We start from the raw sequence: 16,955 nt of genomic DNA on the forward strand, positions 1-16,955 counted from the left end.
GGGTCATGACCCTGCTTCTGACTTTACAGTGGCTGTTGAAATGAATCCTGATTTGCTCCCGTTACTTGACCCCATTATATTGACCCCTGTTTTGTTTTGTTTCCTTCAGCAGAAGACCGCCAGCTGCTCCGAACCGGCCCACTATTATCCGGGCATCTGAGCAATCCCTACTGGATTAAACAGTGGGATTTATCCTGTGAAGCATTTTCTTGTAGGCTATAGTTGATTAGCCCTACCTTTGCCTATTTGACCGCTGAGGGGCATTAGCGGTGTGAAGCACAGGAACCACAGGGCTGCGTTTTCCCAAGTGTAATCCCGACATCTTGCCTTTTCACTCAAGCTGGAAGCACTAAGAAGATCTTAACTGAACTTTATTTAAACAAAGATTTACCTCTTGGTTTTGTTTCCCTGAACACCAGACTCTCGGACACGATATCTCTTGCTCGTTGCTCCACTGATCTGCCCTGTTGAGAAACTTTGCACTTGCCAAATAAGCAGCTAAATTGTTTTATGCCTTTTCCCGCTTCCTGGTTGACGGTGCCACTGTATGTGAATGGGTTGTAACCACACAACGTCTGGTGTCTGGGCATCTTTTGTGTTGCTACTGCCTCCCAAACTTCAAGCCAGTAGCCCAGGAACCTTGCTCCATTCCACTGCTGCCTGGAGTAATGGGAGCTTCCACTGTTCCAGCATCCTGACTTGAGATTTGTGGCGTTTAATGATCCCGCAAAAACGGATTTGGGATCGTGAATGCCATGACATTTGAGCAGTCAGCAAGTGGGAATTGTGCAAGATGAATTGAGGGGATACAGCAGTAACCTACCCCTTGGACACGGGAGGGGGGTGGGAGGTGGGTTGAAGGGACGGTGTGTGAAGCGGTGCAGGTAATGTATCAATGAGTGAGATCTCTGACTGAGGATGATGCTAGAGGGGGTTGTGCCGGCAGCAATGCTGAGAGTCCGTGCACAGACTGCTGCAAGCAGAGGTCCACCAGTGGCTGGTTGCTGTGTTCTCTTGGCAGAGAATCAGTCAGTGCCATCTAACTTCCAATTTAATCTCAGATTCCAGGGTTTGAAGGAGCCAAGGTTCATGGACCCAAGGTCATGTGGATGAGTGTGGAGTTGTCCTCCTACTTCCTCCGGGATCTACCTTTGTGCCTCATTTATTTCTAGTTAACTACTAGCTGAGAAAGGGCTTGACGGATGGCCCTGATGCCTCATGTTAAACCCATCCCGTAACGCTCCTTTTAGCTGTTTCAAGTAGAGTTCATGTCAGCTTTACTTGAGCTGAATATCATGCTGGAATAAGATGTCCACACTCTAGGTGGGACTGGTTAGACCCTTAATACTAATTAACCTGCTCTATATCTGAGCTTTGTCCCAGTTGGAATCCATTTTGCTGAGTATTTTCACGTATAAATTCTTGTTGTAAATAACCCGTTCATTGATTGTGACAATATTCAGCTAAGGGGGCAGTGTTGTCGGTTGTCTGTCCCATCAGCTACTGCTACACAAAACCTATTCCCCTATTACAAACTGGGCATTAACTTCTAACCTACGACATTCTCTGTGCAAAGGAAGTTTACTCTGGTCGTTACAAAGTACAAGTCATCGAAATAGGCCACAAACAAAAATCAGGAACCGTGTAAGATTAGAGCTTCCTCGAGACTGTAATCGGATTTTCTCTCTCTCCTTATCCTCCCCACTCACCACCCGAACACCCTCAAACTCAAAGTCCATGGTAAGGTTATCCAAAGCAGAATGGAATAGCATTTGAGAGTCCTCTGTGCATTCGATGGGAGTGGGTTCAAAGCAAGGTTCACCTAATCCTACCCTAGAAATTGTTTTTTCAGATGTCCTGCAGTCCTGACTTGGTGGGAGCAGTTTTATATAAAATATATATATTAGTTATTGAATCAAAACTAATTTCTCTCACTTTTAGAGGGAGAATTTGCTGGGTCTAATCCTTGAAACTTTATCACTTTTGCAATAAAGAGAATGCCACTGGAGTGTGGAGCAAGGGGTTCCACAACGTTTCCGGGAGTTTTAGCACCAAACTCCTGATGGTTTTTGTAATATAAATGGCAAAATCTGATCAGCGACCTTTCTATTCTAATTTCTAGAAGAAAAAAATAACTGAATTAATTAACTGTTTTACAAAATAGTGACAGATCTTTTCCGGTGATTATTTCATCAAATGTTCGGATCGGGGTTTTGTTTCATTTCACAGAAACCCAAGAATGTTTCCTCTTCTGCTGCTGTGTGATTCTATTGACTGTTAACTGATTTGAAATGAAGTGCCTGCATTCTGTACGGTAATTAATTGAAATAAAGGGATCGACAGTAGAAGGAGCTTTCCTCGTGTCTCTCTGTTCTGTTTTCTTTTTTTGCCTGGCTTTGGTTTCTTGAGGGGGAGGGGGGAGTAATCTTGCATCAACCTGGCAATGGTGGAGGGGCTGGTGAATTAAAATAATACCGATGGTGAATTCTTTGCCACAGAAGGCGTTGGAGGCCAAGTTGATGGATATTTTTAAGGCAGAGATAGATAGATTCTCGATTAGTACGTGTGTCGGGAGAATGGGGTTAGGAGGGAGAGATAGATCAGCCATGATTGATTGGCGGGGTAGACTTGATGGGCCGAATGGCCAAATTCTGCTTCTATGACTTATGACATGACCTTATATGATAGAAATGTGAAATAAAAATGAAAACCGAAACAATCAGCAGGTACATGCAGCATTTGCCGGAGGCAAAAGTTAACATCTGCGGCTAGGAGCCAGCGTTTGTTTTGTTTTTAAGGGTTTTCTGCTTTTGTGGAGTGCTTGGGTCTGAGTTGGGATATTTACGTGACGAGAAACTGATAGAGAGAGATATACTGAGAGGATCGAAAATGGGGTTTGATCTTGTTACTAGCTTGTGATCTTGGGACTTTTGCATAGCTTCCAAGATGCTGCCCAACCCAAGAGACTATTTGCCGTGTGCTGGCTACAAAGCAGGTCTACAATCACATATTACAATCGCTCCACACTCTCAAATATCTACTACAGCATTATTTCTATAACATTGATTGCAAGCTCAATTGTAATCATGTATTGTCTTTGCGCTGCCGTTCGTCATTCCTCCAAGATCTTCAGTTTCCTCCCACACTCCAAAGACGTGCAGGTCTGCAGGTTAATGGGCTTTAGTAAAATTGTAAATTGTCCTTAGTGTGTGTAGGATAGTGTTAGTGTGCGGGGATCGCTGGTCGGTGCGGACTCGATGGGCAGGAGGGCCTGTTTCCGTGCTGTATCTCTAAACTAAACATTAACTTTTAAATATTTCTTTGCATTCCCCATCAGATCAACTCCTTCCACTGAACTGCAGCCTTGCTTTACTCCCCCTCCTGGCCCAGACAGGTCCTCCACCTCGATAATTAAAAACGTCATTCAATCCATTCCATAAATTGACTCTTTATTTAATGCCACTCCGCATTTCAAATGGGACGAACTTCCAGTTATTTAACAATAACAAACATGCAGATATCAATATACTTTCATGGGAGTATTCTGTTAAAGTATCATTGTGCAGCACTTTCGATACAATTCACTTCAATCTCAACCTCCTCCAAAATCCCAACTAACCCCAAAAATCCAGCATGCCTACCCCAAACCCAGGAATAGCCTGTGACCAGTCGGCCACTGCCAGTTTCCAGACACCTCTACTTTTTACATTTTCTTAAGTTAAGTTTGAACTTTCCTCCGATCATCAAAGAGACTTTTCAACATATAGACCTGGACAAATGACACCACCAACATCACGGCAAGATTGAATGCAGACCAAAAATTCACTCGCCCCAAATTTCCCTCCAGTAGATTGCGGTCCCGGGCCTCATAGGCTCGGAGAATAGCCTGGATCTGCACGCTCTTGCTCAGCTTGTGGTTCATGTTCCCGATCGCCTCCTGAGAAATGATGGATGGACAGGCAGGGTGAATACGAGATTGGGAGAGGGGAAAAAACACAGGCAGCAATCAGTCTATTCCATTTTACTTCTTCCCATTTGGAAAACTCTGAGGAGAACTACATACATGGGATCCTAGGATTAACGGATTGTTGTGTAGGAGGAACTAAACCGAAGATAGACACAAAATGCTGGAGTAACTCAGCAGGACAGGCAGCATCGCTGAAGAGAAGGAATGGGTGACGTTTCGGGTCGAGGCGAAACGTCACCCATTCCTTCTCTTCAGCGATGCTGTCTGTCCTGCTGAGTTACTCCAGCATTTTGTGTCTATCTTGGGTGAAAATTTGTTAAGAGTATACATTTGTGGCAGGTTTAGATACAGTAAATAGAGGGACAGTGTTTCCGTTATCAAATTGTACAAGGAGCAGCAACTATAACATTCAAGAGACGTGCAAGGAAAATATTTTCTTGTTAATAAGAGTAGATGTGATCTGAATCTCGCTGCTTGCAAGGCTGGGTTTTCCCAATGGGATTTGGAAAGGCATGTGGAATAATTTGGGGGAAAACATTAGGGGGAAAACAAGAGCATTTAACTGATTGGATTACTGAACCAGAAGACAGCATGGATGTGTTTAAGAAGGAACTGCAGATGCTGGAAAATCGAAGGTAAACAAAAATGCTGGAGAAACTCAGCGGGTGCAGCAGCATCTATGGAGCAAAGGAAATAGGCAACGTTTCGGGCCGAAACCCTTCTTCAGACAGCATGGACGTGATGGTCCGAAGAGTTTTCTGACTCTTGTACAAAAACAGCATTAGATTAGTTTCAGAACAGAGGTCACAATCTCAGAATTAAAGGACGTTCTTTTAGGAAGGAGATGAGGAGGAATTTCTTTAGACAGAGGGTGGTGAATCTGTGGAATTCTTTGCACGGAAGGCTGTGGAGGCAGTCAATGGTTATATTTAAGGCAGAGATAGGTAGATTCTTGATTAGTACAGGAGTCGGGGGTTATGGGGAGATGGCAGGAGAATGGGGTTGGGAGGGAGAGATAGATCAGCCATGATTGAATGGTGGAGTAGACATGATGTGCCGAATGACTCCGATCACTCCCATCTGCTCCTATCATTTATGATCTTCAACGATGTGCAGAGATTCTAAAGCTTACCTTGTTAGGTAGGGTGTGACACTGACTCCAACTCACCTTGATATCATCAATCTTAATATCCAGCAGCTCCTCGGGTTGCACAATCTCTGACCAGTCCTCCTGAGCATCATCAAAAATCACCTCAAAGAAGATGAGCTTCTCAGAAATGGTGCTGAAGGAATTATCAAAGCAGATTTTGTAATCCCCATTCATTGTAGGCTCAATTCTGTGGAACAATAGAAATATCCTGAGTAAAAGATCCAAGGGCTGGTCTGTTGAAACATATCGAAAACATTGATAAAAATGCTGGAAAAACTGTGGAGATCCACGCATCCGCCCGAAACGTTGCCTATTTCCGTCACTCCGTAGATGTTGCCTCACCCACTGAGTTTCTCCAGCATTTTTGTCTACCTTCAATTTTCCAGCATCTGCCGTTACTTCTTAAACTAAAGCACTGATACACGGCTTCTAACATTTTTGAAAGTGTTTTTCACGGGCAACACCAGAACAAACATTCCACATAGGCATGAGAAGTTATTTGGAGAAGTTCAAACAAAGTTAAGGGAAGGAATTTCAATTAACAGCTGAAGACACCATTGATAGACAAAAATGCTGGAGAAACTCAGCGAGTGAGGCAGCATCTATGGAGCGAAGTTAAATAGGCGACGTTTCGGGTCGAGACCCTTCTTCAACTCTCCTTAAACTCACGTATGGACACCATCGGACCTTCTGGATTCTGAGATCAGGTTTCCACCATTTGGTCCAAACACATTGAAATTGACGTCCATGCCTGCACCTCCAATCACCTGCAACAAAACCACAGCCCAGTTTCAGAGATACCCAACGCCAATGCTTCATCCTCATCCGAATAGCTTGGCAGCAAACCAAGACTATATTCCAATGACCGTTTCAGTATCCTTAAAGCAAACACCAAAGGTGAACAGGAATTAAAAGATGAAACAAGGACTCAAGAAGTTACACCGAATGAAATGACATTCTCAAACCACAGCTCAAACTGATTATGTGCAGGAAGGAACTGCAGATGCTGGTTTAAGCCAAAGATAGACACAAAACCCTGGAGTAACTCAGCGGGACAGGCAGCATCTCTGGAGAGATGGAATGGGTGACGTTTCAGGCCGCGACCCTTCTTCAAAGAAGGGGCTGCCTGACCCGCTGAGTTACTCCAGCATTTTGTGTCTTTGAAGAAGAAGGGTCTCGTCCCGAAAAGTCACCTATTCCTTCTCTCCAGGGATGTTGCCTGTCCCGCTGAGTTACTCCAGCATTTTGTGTCTATCTACAGCTCAAACTGATATTGTACTCCAGAGTTACATGGTCTTTGCTCAGTGCCAGGTGGGATGGATGCACCAAGGCCATTGCTTCTGCCAGGCGATGAGAGTGGACAATCTCTGCTCTTAGGACGATGCTGCATAGTTTCCACACCACTGCCTGCTGTGTTTGCTACTCATCTGGGAACGTTTCTAAGGCTCTGGTCTGTTCATCTTTCTATCACTTTGGTAGACAAACAGGAAGGCGGAGGTTTGTTTTTAAAGATTGAAGGGATGAACGGTGTTGGTTTTCAATGGGGCTGTGACAGATGTGCATGAATTACTGGAAGTTAATACACTTACAGCGTCATTTAGAAGCTAATTGGTATATTGGTCTTTATTGCAAATCGATTTGCCTAAAGCAGTTCTCTAATTATATAGGGCGGTGGTGAAACCATAGCTGGAATATTGCCTACGCATCTGTCTCTACGATACAAAGGAGGATATACATCAGGTAAAGGAGATTGATGCAGTAATCTATTTTACAATAATGAGACTTGCACCATCAATGAAATATTCAAAGTTCTTACAAGACATGGGCAGGATAAGCGTGAAGCAGTGCCTCAGGATTGAGGTGGTTAGAATCGAGCTTACAATCGCAAAATAAGGGGTTGACCACTCAGGATAGAATGTGGGGAGAAAGAAATACTTCCCCACAGAGGGTAGTGAAGATTCCTCCCCACAGCCATCAGACTATTAAACACTACTTCAAAAAAACTCTGAACTATAACAGCCTATTGCACTTTATCTGTTTATTTATGGGTGTATATATATATTCTATGCTATATGGACACACTGATCTGTTCTGTATTTATGCCTACAATATTCTGTTGTGCTGCAGCAAGCAAGAATGTCATTGTCCTATCTGGGACACATGACAATAAATTCTCTTGACTTGATGAATCTTTGGAATTCTCTGCTCAAGGGGGATGTGAAGGCTCAGTCATTGAGTATTTTTGAAAGAAGATCGAACGCTTTTAGATAATGACGAAATATTAGTGCAAGGAAATAATTCCAACATAACAGATCAGCCATGATCTTATTGTTTAAGATGGAACTACAGATGCTGGAAAATCGAAGGTAGACAAAGGTGCTGGAGAAACTCAGCGGGTGCAGCAGCATCTATAGAGCGAAGGAAATAGGCGACGTTTCGGGCCGAAACCCTTCTTCAGACTTCAGTCTACCATAGATGCTGCTATACCCGCTGAGTTTCTCCAGCCATGATCTTATTGAAAGGCGATGCAGGTACATGGGGCATAAAGCCTACTTCAGAATCTGGTTATCATGTTTCAGTTCAAACTAAGGGTCTGTAGTTCATCCATGTTTCATTCTGAAAAGCAGTGGAAAAGGAGCAGTCCTTCCTCAACCAAAGCACACAGATCTTGGCTCAGAACTAAAACAAACATTACTCAGTGTCCACGCCTATGCAGTCAAATATTGATATATACAATGATTGATCATCTGCAGCTCTCTGAAGAAGGGTCTCGACTGAAACATCACCCATTCCTTCTCTCCAGAGATGCTGCCTGTCCCACTGAGTTACTCCAGCATTTTGTGTCTATACTAGATCTCGAGCTGCTCCATCATTTTATAAGATGCATGATTGTGGATGATCAGCCATGATCACATTGCATGGCGGTGTTGGCTCGAAGGGCCAAATGGCCTACTCCAGCACCTATTGTCTATTGATTCAAAGCTATCTTCATTCTCCATGCCTGACTATCTGCAGTCACCCCTCCACACATTCGTCCAACCTAGCACCCCCCCTTACTGCTTACCAAGTCTGAATCCACCTCTACCTTAAAAGCATGCACACATCCTGTTTTCACTGAAGTCTGAGGAAGAGAATAGCAACTGATCACAGCTCTCTGGGCAAGAGTCACTTCACCTTTCAACAGGCGACCTACCACTTTTAGATAGAGACCCCTTTGAGGATGTGGCAAATACAAGCGAGATGGGGAGAACACTGGATGTCGTGTATTGATATTTTCAGAAGGATTCTGATATGGCTACAGCTGGGAGGCTGGTTAATGAAGTTGCAACACACAGAATTGGAGGCAATATAATGTGAGATAACACAAAGAGTGCAACTGAACATGGCTTCTCAGAGGAAAAGCACCTCATATTTCGCTTGGACAGCTATCAGCCCAGTGCTATGAATATTGATTTCTCTAACTTCAAGTAACCCTTGCTTCCCCTCTCTCTCCATCCCTCCCCCCACCCAAGTTGTTGTATTAGCTTCAAAACTCATCTTGTTGAGATCCATGATAGACAAAAATGCTGGAGAAACTCAGCGGGTGAGGCAGCATCTATGGAGCGAATGAATAGGTGACGTTTCGGGTCGAGACCCTTCTTCAGACTGTGGAGAACCATTATCTGTAACTCGTTCTCAACCAGATCACAGCTAACAAAGCCCTATCTCCTTTATCATTGTTACTTTTCATTCATTTGTTCTGTATCTCTCAACATCACCGTCTAAATCTCTCGTTCCCCACTCCCCTGACTCTCAGTCTGAAGAAGGGTCTCGACCCGAAACGTCACCCATTCCTTCTCTCCAGAGATGCTGCCTGTCCCGCTGAGTTACTCCAGCATTTTTGTGTCTGCCCTCTCAGGATTTGGCAGGTCACAGTGCTGACACCGCAGGTATCCACAACCCATGTTAATAACTTGATTGATGGGATGCAATTTCATAATTTCATGCCGATACCAATCTAGAATGGATTGTAAAAAGGGAGATTGTAAAGAAGCCTCAAGGGGATAGGTTAAGTAAATGAACAAGAGCATGACAGCTGGAATAGAACACAAGGAATGTGAAGTTACAGAAACATAGAAAATAGGTGCAGCAGGAGGTCGTTCGGCCCCTTCGAGCCAGCACCGCCATTCATTGTGATCATGGCTGATCATCCCCAATCAGTAACCCGTGCCTGCCTTCTCCCCATATCTGTTTACTGTTTCATGTCCCAGAAACTGGAACATGAAACAGTAAACAGATATGGGGAGAAGGCAGGCACGGGTTATTGATTGGGGATGATCAGCCATAGTGACTGATTGAGGAAATGTTATGCAGGCAAAAGTATCTGTGTAAAGTGAAAAGCAAAGCAAACGATGCATTAACATTTATTACAAAAGGATTAAAATCAGGGGTAAACATGTCAAGCTAAAATTACTTAGAGCATTGGAGTATTGTACACAGTTTCTGACTCCATTTTTAAAAGGATATGGTTGCAGTGTAACTCAGATTCATAAATCTGGTCTCAGGGGTGGCAGTTTTCCCTGTGAGCAGAGGTTGGCAAAGTTAGGACTGAGTTGAGTATTCGTGGGCCTTCAGAAGAGAGAACAGGAACCGGTCTTGTCTGGAGAGCTAAATAAGTGCAGGCCTCGCCCGGCGACATGCTGGCCTGGGTATACCGGATGCACTCGCCTGCTCGCCCCCGCCTCCACTCCACCAGAACCAGGACAGGCACAAAATGCTGGAGTCACTCAGTGGGACAGGGCAGCATCTCTGGAGAGAAGGAATGGGTGGCATTCCTGGTGGAGACTCTACTTTATCTGTAGAAGTGAGAAGCAGAGATCTTGGGTTCAGCTGAAGTGACACATTTGGAATTGAGACAAATTTCGCTCCTATGGAATTCATTGAGACAAATTCCTGCCACTGTGGGGGCCCGGGGAGGGTTAGTGTTAGTGGGTCGGGGAGTTAATTTAAAGCAGAGGTCGATGTTCCTGTGCTAAAGGGTGGTGCTCCCTTACAGCCACAGCCACAGCCCCAGCCCTACCTGATACTCCAACTCCATGCTGTTGTTGTGGTCCGCGCTCTGGTAGAAACATTCTTCCCTGCCCGGCGGCAAGACGAAGGTGAACTCCGAGTCGGAGGGTTGGCTGAAGGTGGCGGAGGTGGCAGAGGTGAAGGCGAGCAGGGCGAGGAGTAGTCGGCTCCAGCAAACCTGCTGCTGCCCGTCCAGCCCCGACCTCCATGTCCCGTCCCCGTCCCGTCCCCGGCCGCTACTTCAGCAAAACTTCTCGCTTCCGCACAAACTTCATTGGTTCCCACACACACACACACACACACCAATGGACAAGCAGGCAGTGTATCGACAGCCGCACTCCTCCCTCAACTGTCATTCATGCTCAGAACTGGTTTACACAGAAGATAGACACCAAATGCTGGAATTACTCAGTGGTCAGGCAGCATCTCTGTGGAGAATGTGGACAGGTACAAAGTTCTGGAGTAACTCAGTGGGTCAGCTAACATCTCAGGAGACAAAGACTAGGCTTGTATTCACTGGAGTTTAGAATTATGAGCGGGTGATCTTATAGAAACATATACAATTATAAAAGGACTGGACAAGCAAGATGCAGGAAAAATGTCAGGCAGCATCTCTGTGGAGAATGTGGATAGGTACAAAGTTCTGGAGTAACTCAGTGGGTCAGGCAGCATCTCTCTGGAGAACTTGGGCAGGTACAAAATGCTGGAGTTACTCAGTGGGTCAGCTAACATCTCTGGAGAACTTGGGCAGGTACAAAGTTCTGGAGTAACTCAGTGGGTCAGGCAGCATCTCTGGAGAACTTGCACAGGTACAAAGTGCTGGAGTAACTCAGTGGGTCAGCTAACATCTCTGGAGAACTTGGACGTCAAGTCAAGTCAAGTTTATTTGTCACATACACATACGAGATGTGCAGTGAAATGAAAGTGGCAATGCTCGCGGACTTTTGTGCAAAAGACAAACAACAAAACAACCAAACAAATTATAAACACAATCATAACACACATATACAAAGTTCTGGAGTAACTCAGTGGGTTAGGCAGCATCTCTGTGGAGAATGTGGACAGGTACAAAGTGATGGAGTAACTCAGTGGGTCAGGTAGCATCTCAGGAGACAAAGACTAGGCTTGTATTCACTGGAGTTTAGAAGGATGAGCGGGAGATCTTATAGAAACATATAAAATTATAAAAGGACTGGACAGGCTAGATGCAGGAAAAAATGTTCCCAATGTCGGGTGAGTCCAGAACCAGGGGCCACAGTCTTAGAATAAAGTTTTTCACCCAGAGAGTTGTGAATTTGTGGAATTCCCTGCCACAGAGGGCAGTGGAAGCCAAGTCATTGGATGGATTTAAGAGAGAGTTGGATAGAGCTCTAGGGGCTAGTGGAATCAAGGGATATGGGGAGAAGGCAGGCACGGGCTATTGATAGGGGACGATCAGCCATGATCACAATGAATGGCGGTGCTGGCTTGAAGGGCCGAATGGCCTCTTCCTGCACCTATTGTCTATGTTTCTATGAGAACCTGGGCAAGGACAAAGTGCCTTTCATTTATATTTTCCCTCTCTTTTCCCACCTCTCCTTTATCCTCTCTTTCATTAGCTGGCCTGGGCTTTTAGAGCCTTCTGCTGCCAGTACCTCTTTTCCCACATCATCCACTACTGGAGAAGGGAACTCCAATGTTCTCATTTGAATTTGACAGATACTATTCTCAAGCAAACCTTCCCTTCACTGGTTCCACCTGCTGGTGGCACTGAATGTCGTGACCTCCCCACCCCTCTGACATTTTAATTCAACGCACGAAAGTTATACATCCATTTAAATATTCTGCACATAAACTGCTCAATAATATCATGACTGATCTTCTGCCTTGACCTCATTACTGCCTGACCTCTACACCTCCTTTGCAAGGAGCAAGGGGGGCGAATCTGTGGAATTCTTTGCCACAGAAGGTTGTGGAGGCCAAGTCATGAATATTTTTAAGGCGGAGATTGACAGATTCTTGATTAGTACGGGCGTCAGGGGTTATGGGGAGAAGGCAGGAGAATGGGGTTAGGAGGGAGAGATAGATCAGCCATGATTGAATGGCAGAATAGACTTGATGGGCCAAATGGCTTAATTCTGTTTCGATCACTGTTCCGAACATGATAGCAAAATATTGCAAATCTGAAATAATTGGGCTGAAAACCCAGCTGTATTTCTCACTCGAGACATGTTGCCTGGTCTGCTGAGTACAGATTCCCATTGACACTTGTTTTTAGTTTCACCCTCCATTCTTTCCAGTTTGCTCCTCTCTAGGGTAGTTCCACCTCTGACTAAAACACATTTTCGCATTTACAGTTTCCCCTGATTGCAGCTTGTGGTTTGAATGAGTGATCACAGCTCAAATCAAGCCCCTTCTGATGCAAGGGAGGAGTGTACTTCATTAAACAACAGCCCTGTAGCAAACTTCCCACTAATAAAGGTGCTCACCACATAGTCATAGAGTGATACAGTGTGGAAACAGGCCCTTCGGACCAACTTGCCCACACCGGCCAACATGTCCCAGCTACACTAGTCCCACCTGCCTGCGCTTGGCCCATATCCCTCTAAACCTGCCCTATCCATATACTTGTCTAACTGTTTCTTAAACGTTGGGATAATCCCAGCCTCAACTATCTCCTCTGGCAGCTTGTTCCATACACCCACTGTAACTGTGTGAAAAAGTTACCCCTCAGATTCCTATTAAACCTTTTACCCTTCACCTTGAACCTATGTCCTCTGGTCCTCGATTCCCTTACTCTGGGCAAGAGACTCTATGCATCTACCCGATCTATTCCTGTCATGATTTTATACACCTCTATAAGATCACCCCTCATCCTCCTGCGCTCCAAGGATCAGAGACCCAGCCTACTCAACTTCTCCCTGTACATAGCTCAGATCTTATAGTCCTGGCAACATCTTCGTAAATCTTCTCTGAACCTTTTTAAGCTTGACAATATCTTTCTCTTGCATGAGGTGGGGAATGGGGGTATAGAAGTCTGGGTTGTGGAGGCCATATTCCATATTCCACATTGTCATATCAAGGGAAATAAATAAAATAATGATCATTGCAATTATTATTTAGACACAATGTTTCGCTACATGCTCACATATAGAGATAACCAGTTGGACAACTAGCCTCCCACTGGGATGCAAAATGATGCAGTTATTTTATGACATTATTTTATATTACTTCAAAAACATTATTTGAACAATACCAATTCAAATAATTTGAAAAACTTTTGAAAACTTTCTGAAAGTCTGCCTTAGATTTTAAATATTTTTATCAAGCATTTTAAAATTGCATTTGGTAATCATGTTACAACATAAATTGTCAGTTAATTATACCAGTGTTAAAAGCTAACTGGAGAAATGATTGCCTGTTTTATTATTGTGCTGAATAACTTCTCTAATGATTAATCTGATGCTATCTGATAGTAACAGACTTTGCATATTCAGTCTTGAGGAAACTGCATATCCATCAGGTATAGACACAAAAATGCTGGAGTAACTCAGCGGGACAGGCAGCATCTCTGGAGAGAAGGAATGGGTGATATTTCGGGTCGAGACCCTTCTTCAGACTGAGATTTAGGGGAAAGGCAGACAAGAGATATAGACGGTGATTTAGAGAGAGGTGGAACAAATGAATGAACGGTATGGATAAAAGTCCATCTTCCATGTCACAAATGTTGACCTCTCTGTCATCGTCCGTCCTGAATAGGACACAAGCTTCTAGCGACAATCAGTGGGAGCTATCACTTGTTGCAATAGATGATGGTGGTAGCAGAATTAGCTCAAGATACTTCCAGTTCCCAGCTCAGCGACGTGGACACTTCTGCTATGTAGGCCATTGTTAGCTGGTTGTTTAAACCAGCATCTGCAGTTCTTTCCTACACATGCTGTATCCACCAGGTGTCCTCAGTACACTATGATGTTCCCTTGTAATAATTGGACCATTATTGTACTCGTTATTGTAATTCTTCTTAGTGTGTGAGTGTCGTGTCCCCCTTAGATTTCACATGCCATGCAGGAAGGAACTGCAGATGCTGGTTTAAACCGAAGATAGACAAAACAAGCTGGAGTAACTCAGCGGGCCAAACAGCATCTCTGGAGAACAGGAAAAGGTGAGGTTTCAGGTCGAGACCCTTCTTCAGACCTTTCTCAGCGTACATTAGGCATCCTGTCACTAGATATCAGAAAAGATAATATGGCAATTGGCCAATTTCAGAAATATCTTTGTAAAATTCACTTTTCACATCGAAAGTTAAAAAGTTGAAGCAGCGGAATGGTATATGTTCTGCCATTCGATATTTTTTTGTATTTTGTCCACTTTGCAGCCTCATGTCCATATAACCAAACAAGAACATTGTTGGCCAAAGATGCACAGGTTTGTAGGTTAATTGGCTTGGTATAATTGTAAATTGTCCCTAGTGTGTGTAGGATAGTGTTAGTGTGCGGGGATCGCTGGTCAAAGCATTAATTGGTTAAAGCAAATCCTGTATTACAAGTAAATATAGTTTGAAAATGTTTAAGAAAGAACTGCAGATGCTGGAAAAATCGAAGGTGGACAAAAATGCTGGAGAAACTCAGCGGGTGAGGCAGCATCTATGGAGCGAAGGAATAGGTAACATTTCGGGTCGAGTCCCTTAGAAACATAGAAACATAGAAATTAGGTGCAGGAGTAGGCCATTCGGCCCTTCGAGCCTGCACCGCCATTCAATATGATCATGGCTGATCATCCAACTCAGTATCCCGTACCTGCCTTCTCTCCATACCCCCTGATCCCCTTAGCCACAAGGGCCACATCTAACTCCCTCTTAAATATAGCCAATGAACTGGCCTCAACTACCCTCTGTGGCAGAGAGTTCCAGAGATTCACCACTCTCTGTGTGAAAAAAGTTCTTCTCATCTCGGTTTTAAAGGATTTCCCCTTTATCCTTAAGCTGTGACCCCTTGTCCTGGACTTCCCTAACATCGGGAACAATCTTCCTGCATCTAGCCTGTCCAACCCCTTAAGAATTTTGTAAGTTTCTATAAGATCCCCTCTCAATCTTAGAATAGAATAGAATAGAATAGTTTCTTTATTGTCATTGTAACATGAACCATGTACAACGAAATTTAAAATGTCAGCCAGTCAGTGCAGCATTCAAACATTTCTAAAAGCTAACGATACATACAAGGTAAAATATTAAAGATAACTTAAATTCTAAATTCTAGAGAGTATAAACCAAGTCTATCCAGTCTTTCTTCATAAGACAGTCCAGACATCCCAGGAATCAGTCTGGTGAACCGTCTCTGCACTCCCTCTATGGCAATAATGTCCTTCCTCAGAGTCCCTTCTTCAGAAGTTTCAAAATCTTCATTTGGTTTAAGTGCTTTGAAATATACTGGGCGGGGGGAGATACTATAGAAATGCAAGGCTTTCAAGATTGTAATTTTATTCCATGGTAAACACTGTTGATCGCACTTACAGCTGCCAACTCCACAAGTGGAATCCCATCGAGAGTACCGGAGGTACATTCTGTGTGGTGAGGTTTCCATTCTCAAGGTTTATGAATATACTTTGCATTGTCTATGCAGGAAGACGGCAAGTGTTTCCACAGTAAGCCAACGGGGCTCGTGACATCATGAGCACGCAAATGAAGAGTGCTATGACTTTATGAGCAGGTGATATCTTTTTGTTTAAAAAGCACACTTAGCAGTTTTTAATCTGTTCTGGGTAGGAAAGACCCATGGGGGGTGTGATAGCAAGCATCTACATGGCACTTCTGTGACATCAAAGGATATTGAAACTAAAATATAGAAACAAGGAACTGCAGATGCTGGTTTACCAAAGGTTTTTGTGCCATTTACTAAAACAGAAAATAGCTTTTCAATGGCCAATGCCCAGTATATCGGGTTAGAAATGGTTTTTCCTGTAAATAATATCACAGGAAGATTTATTATATTGTATTTAGATTAGGTTAATTTAGTTTAGTTTAGTTTAGTTTAGTTTAGTTTAGTTTAGTTTAGTTTAGTTTAGTTCAGTTTAGTTTAGTTTAGTTTAGAGACACAGCATGGAAACAGGCCCTTCGGCCCACCGAGTCTGTGCCAACCAGCGATCCCCGCACACTAACACTATCCTACACCCACTAGGGACAATTTTTACATTTTTACTAGGTACAAATTTTACATTTACCAAGCCAATTGCAGTTGCAGCATGGGACCTATACACAAATAAAAACATTTCTTCCATCGAACGTGTCCAAAGACAGGCAGCTCGATTTGTTACTAACACCTATGAGAGAGAAGCGAGTGTCACCAAACTTCTGAATTCTCTGGTCGGGGTGGAAGGAACTCTCTCCAAGACAGACAGTGAAACTCACCGTTTGACCTGTTTTTACAAAATGTTAAATGGTCAGCTCGACATAGACTACAAGACCTACACCAAACCCAAACCAATTAGGAGCAGACGAGGGCATTCGATCCAATTTGTGATCCCAGCTACAAAGACAGATGTGTACAGCAATTCGTTCTTCCCCCGCACACACAATTAAAGCATGGAATAATCTCCACCCTACTATAGTTACCCAACCAGATGCAACTACATTTAAAGTAGCTCTTTCTTCCCAATAACCCTTCCTGGCTTAAGCCCTCCCTTCACCACCTCCAGTTTAAATTCCAGTTGGAATATTTTGGAGGACCAAGAAACCAAGAACCAAGAATTAACCTACACACCTGCACGTCTTTGGAGTGTGGGAGGAAACCGAAGATCTCGGAGAAAACCCCCGCA

At 43.9% G+C, this 16,955-nt stretch overlaps 2 protein-coding genes across 7 annotated transcripts in view; one reads left to right on the forward strand and one right to left on the reverse strand.

Annotated features, from left to right (window-relative positions):
* dnm2a (dynamin 2a) overlaps positions 1 to 2,352 on the forward strand; it is a 36,607-nt gene extending 34,255 nt beyond the window's left edge. For 4 of the 6 annotated variants that reach the window (XM_055664280.1, XM_055664281.1, XM_055664284.1 and 1 more), the window contains one exon: positions 110 to 2,352. In XM_055664280.1, coding sequence (XP_055520255.1) covers positions 110 to 179 — 70 coding nt within the window. In that variant the 3' untranslated portion in view covers positions 180 to 2,352. The remainder of the gene's footprint in view (positions 1 to 109) is intronic. The other 2 variants (XM_055664283.1, XM_055664282.1) reach the window with 1 other exon arrangement.
* A 1,080-nt stretch (positions 2,353 to 3,432) lies between these two features.
* LOC129714570 (transmembrane emp24 domain-containing protein 1-like) lies at positions 3,433 to 10,390 on the reverse strand. The gene is given in 5 exon segments (XM_055664277.1): positions 3,433 to 3,937; positions 5,136 to 5,304; positions 5,787 to 5,884; positions 10,177 to 10,341; positions 10,343 to 10,390. Coding segments are annotated over 5 exon segments (684 nt in total). The 5' UTR covers positions 10,376 to 10,390; the 3' UTR covers positions 3,433 to 3,718.
* Between the last annotated feature and the right edge of the window lie 6,565 nt (positions 10,391 to 16,955).

This window comes from Leucoraja erinacea, chromosome 39 (genome assembly GCF_028641065.1).
Source record: "Leucoraja erinacea ecotype New England chromosome 39, Leri_hhj_1, whole genome shotgun sequence".
Classification (NCBI taxonomy): Eukaryota; Metazoa; Chordata; class Chondrichthyes; order Rajiformes; family Rajidae; genus Leucoraja; species Leucoraja erinaceus.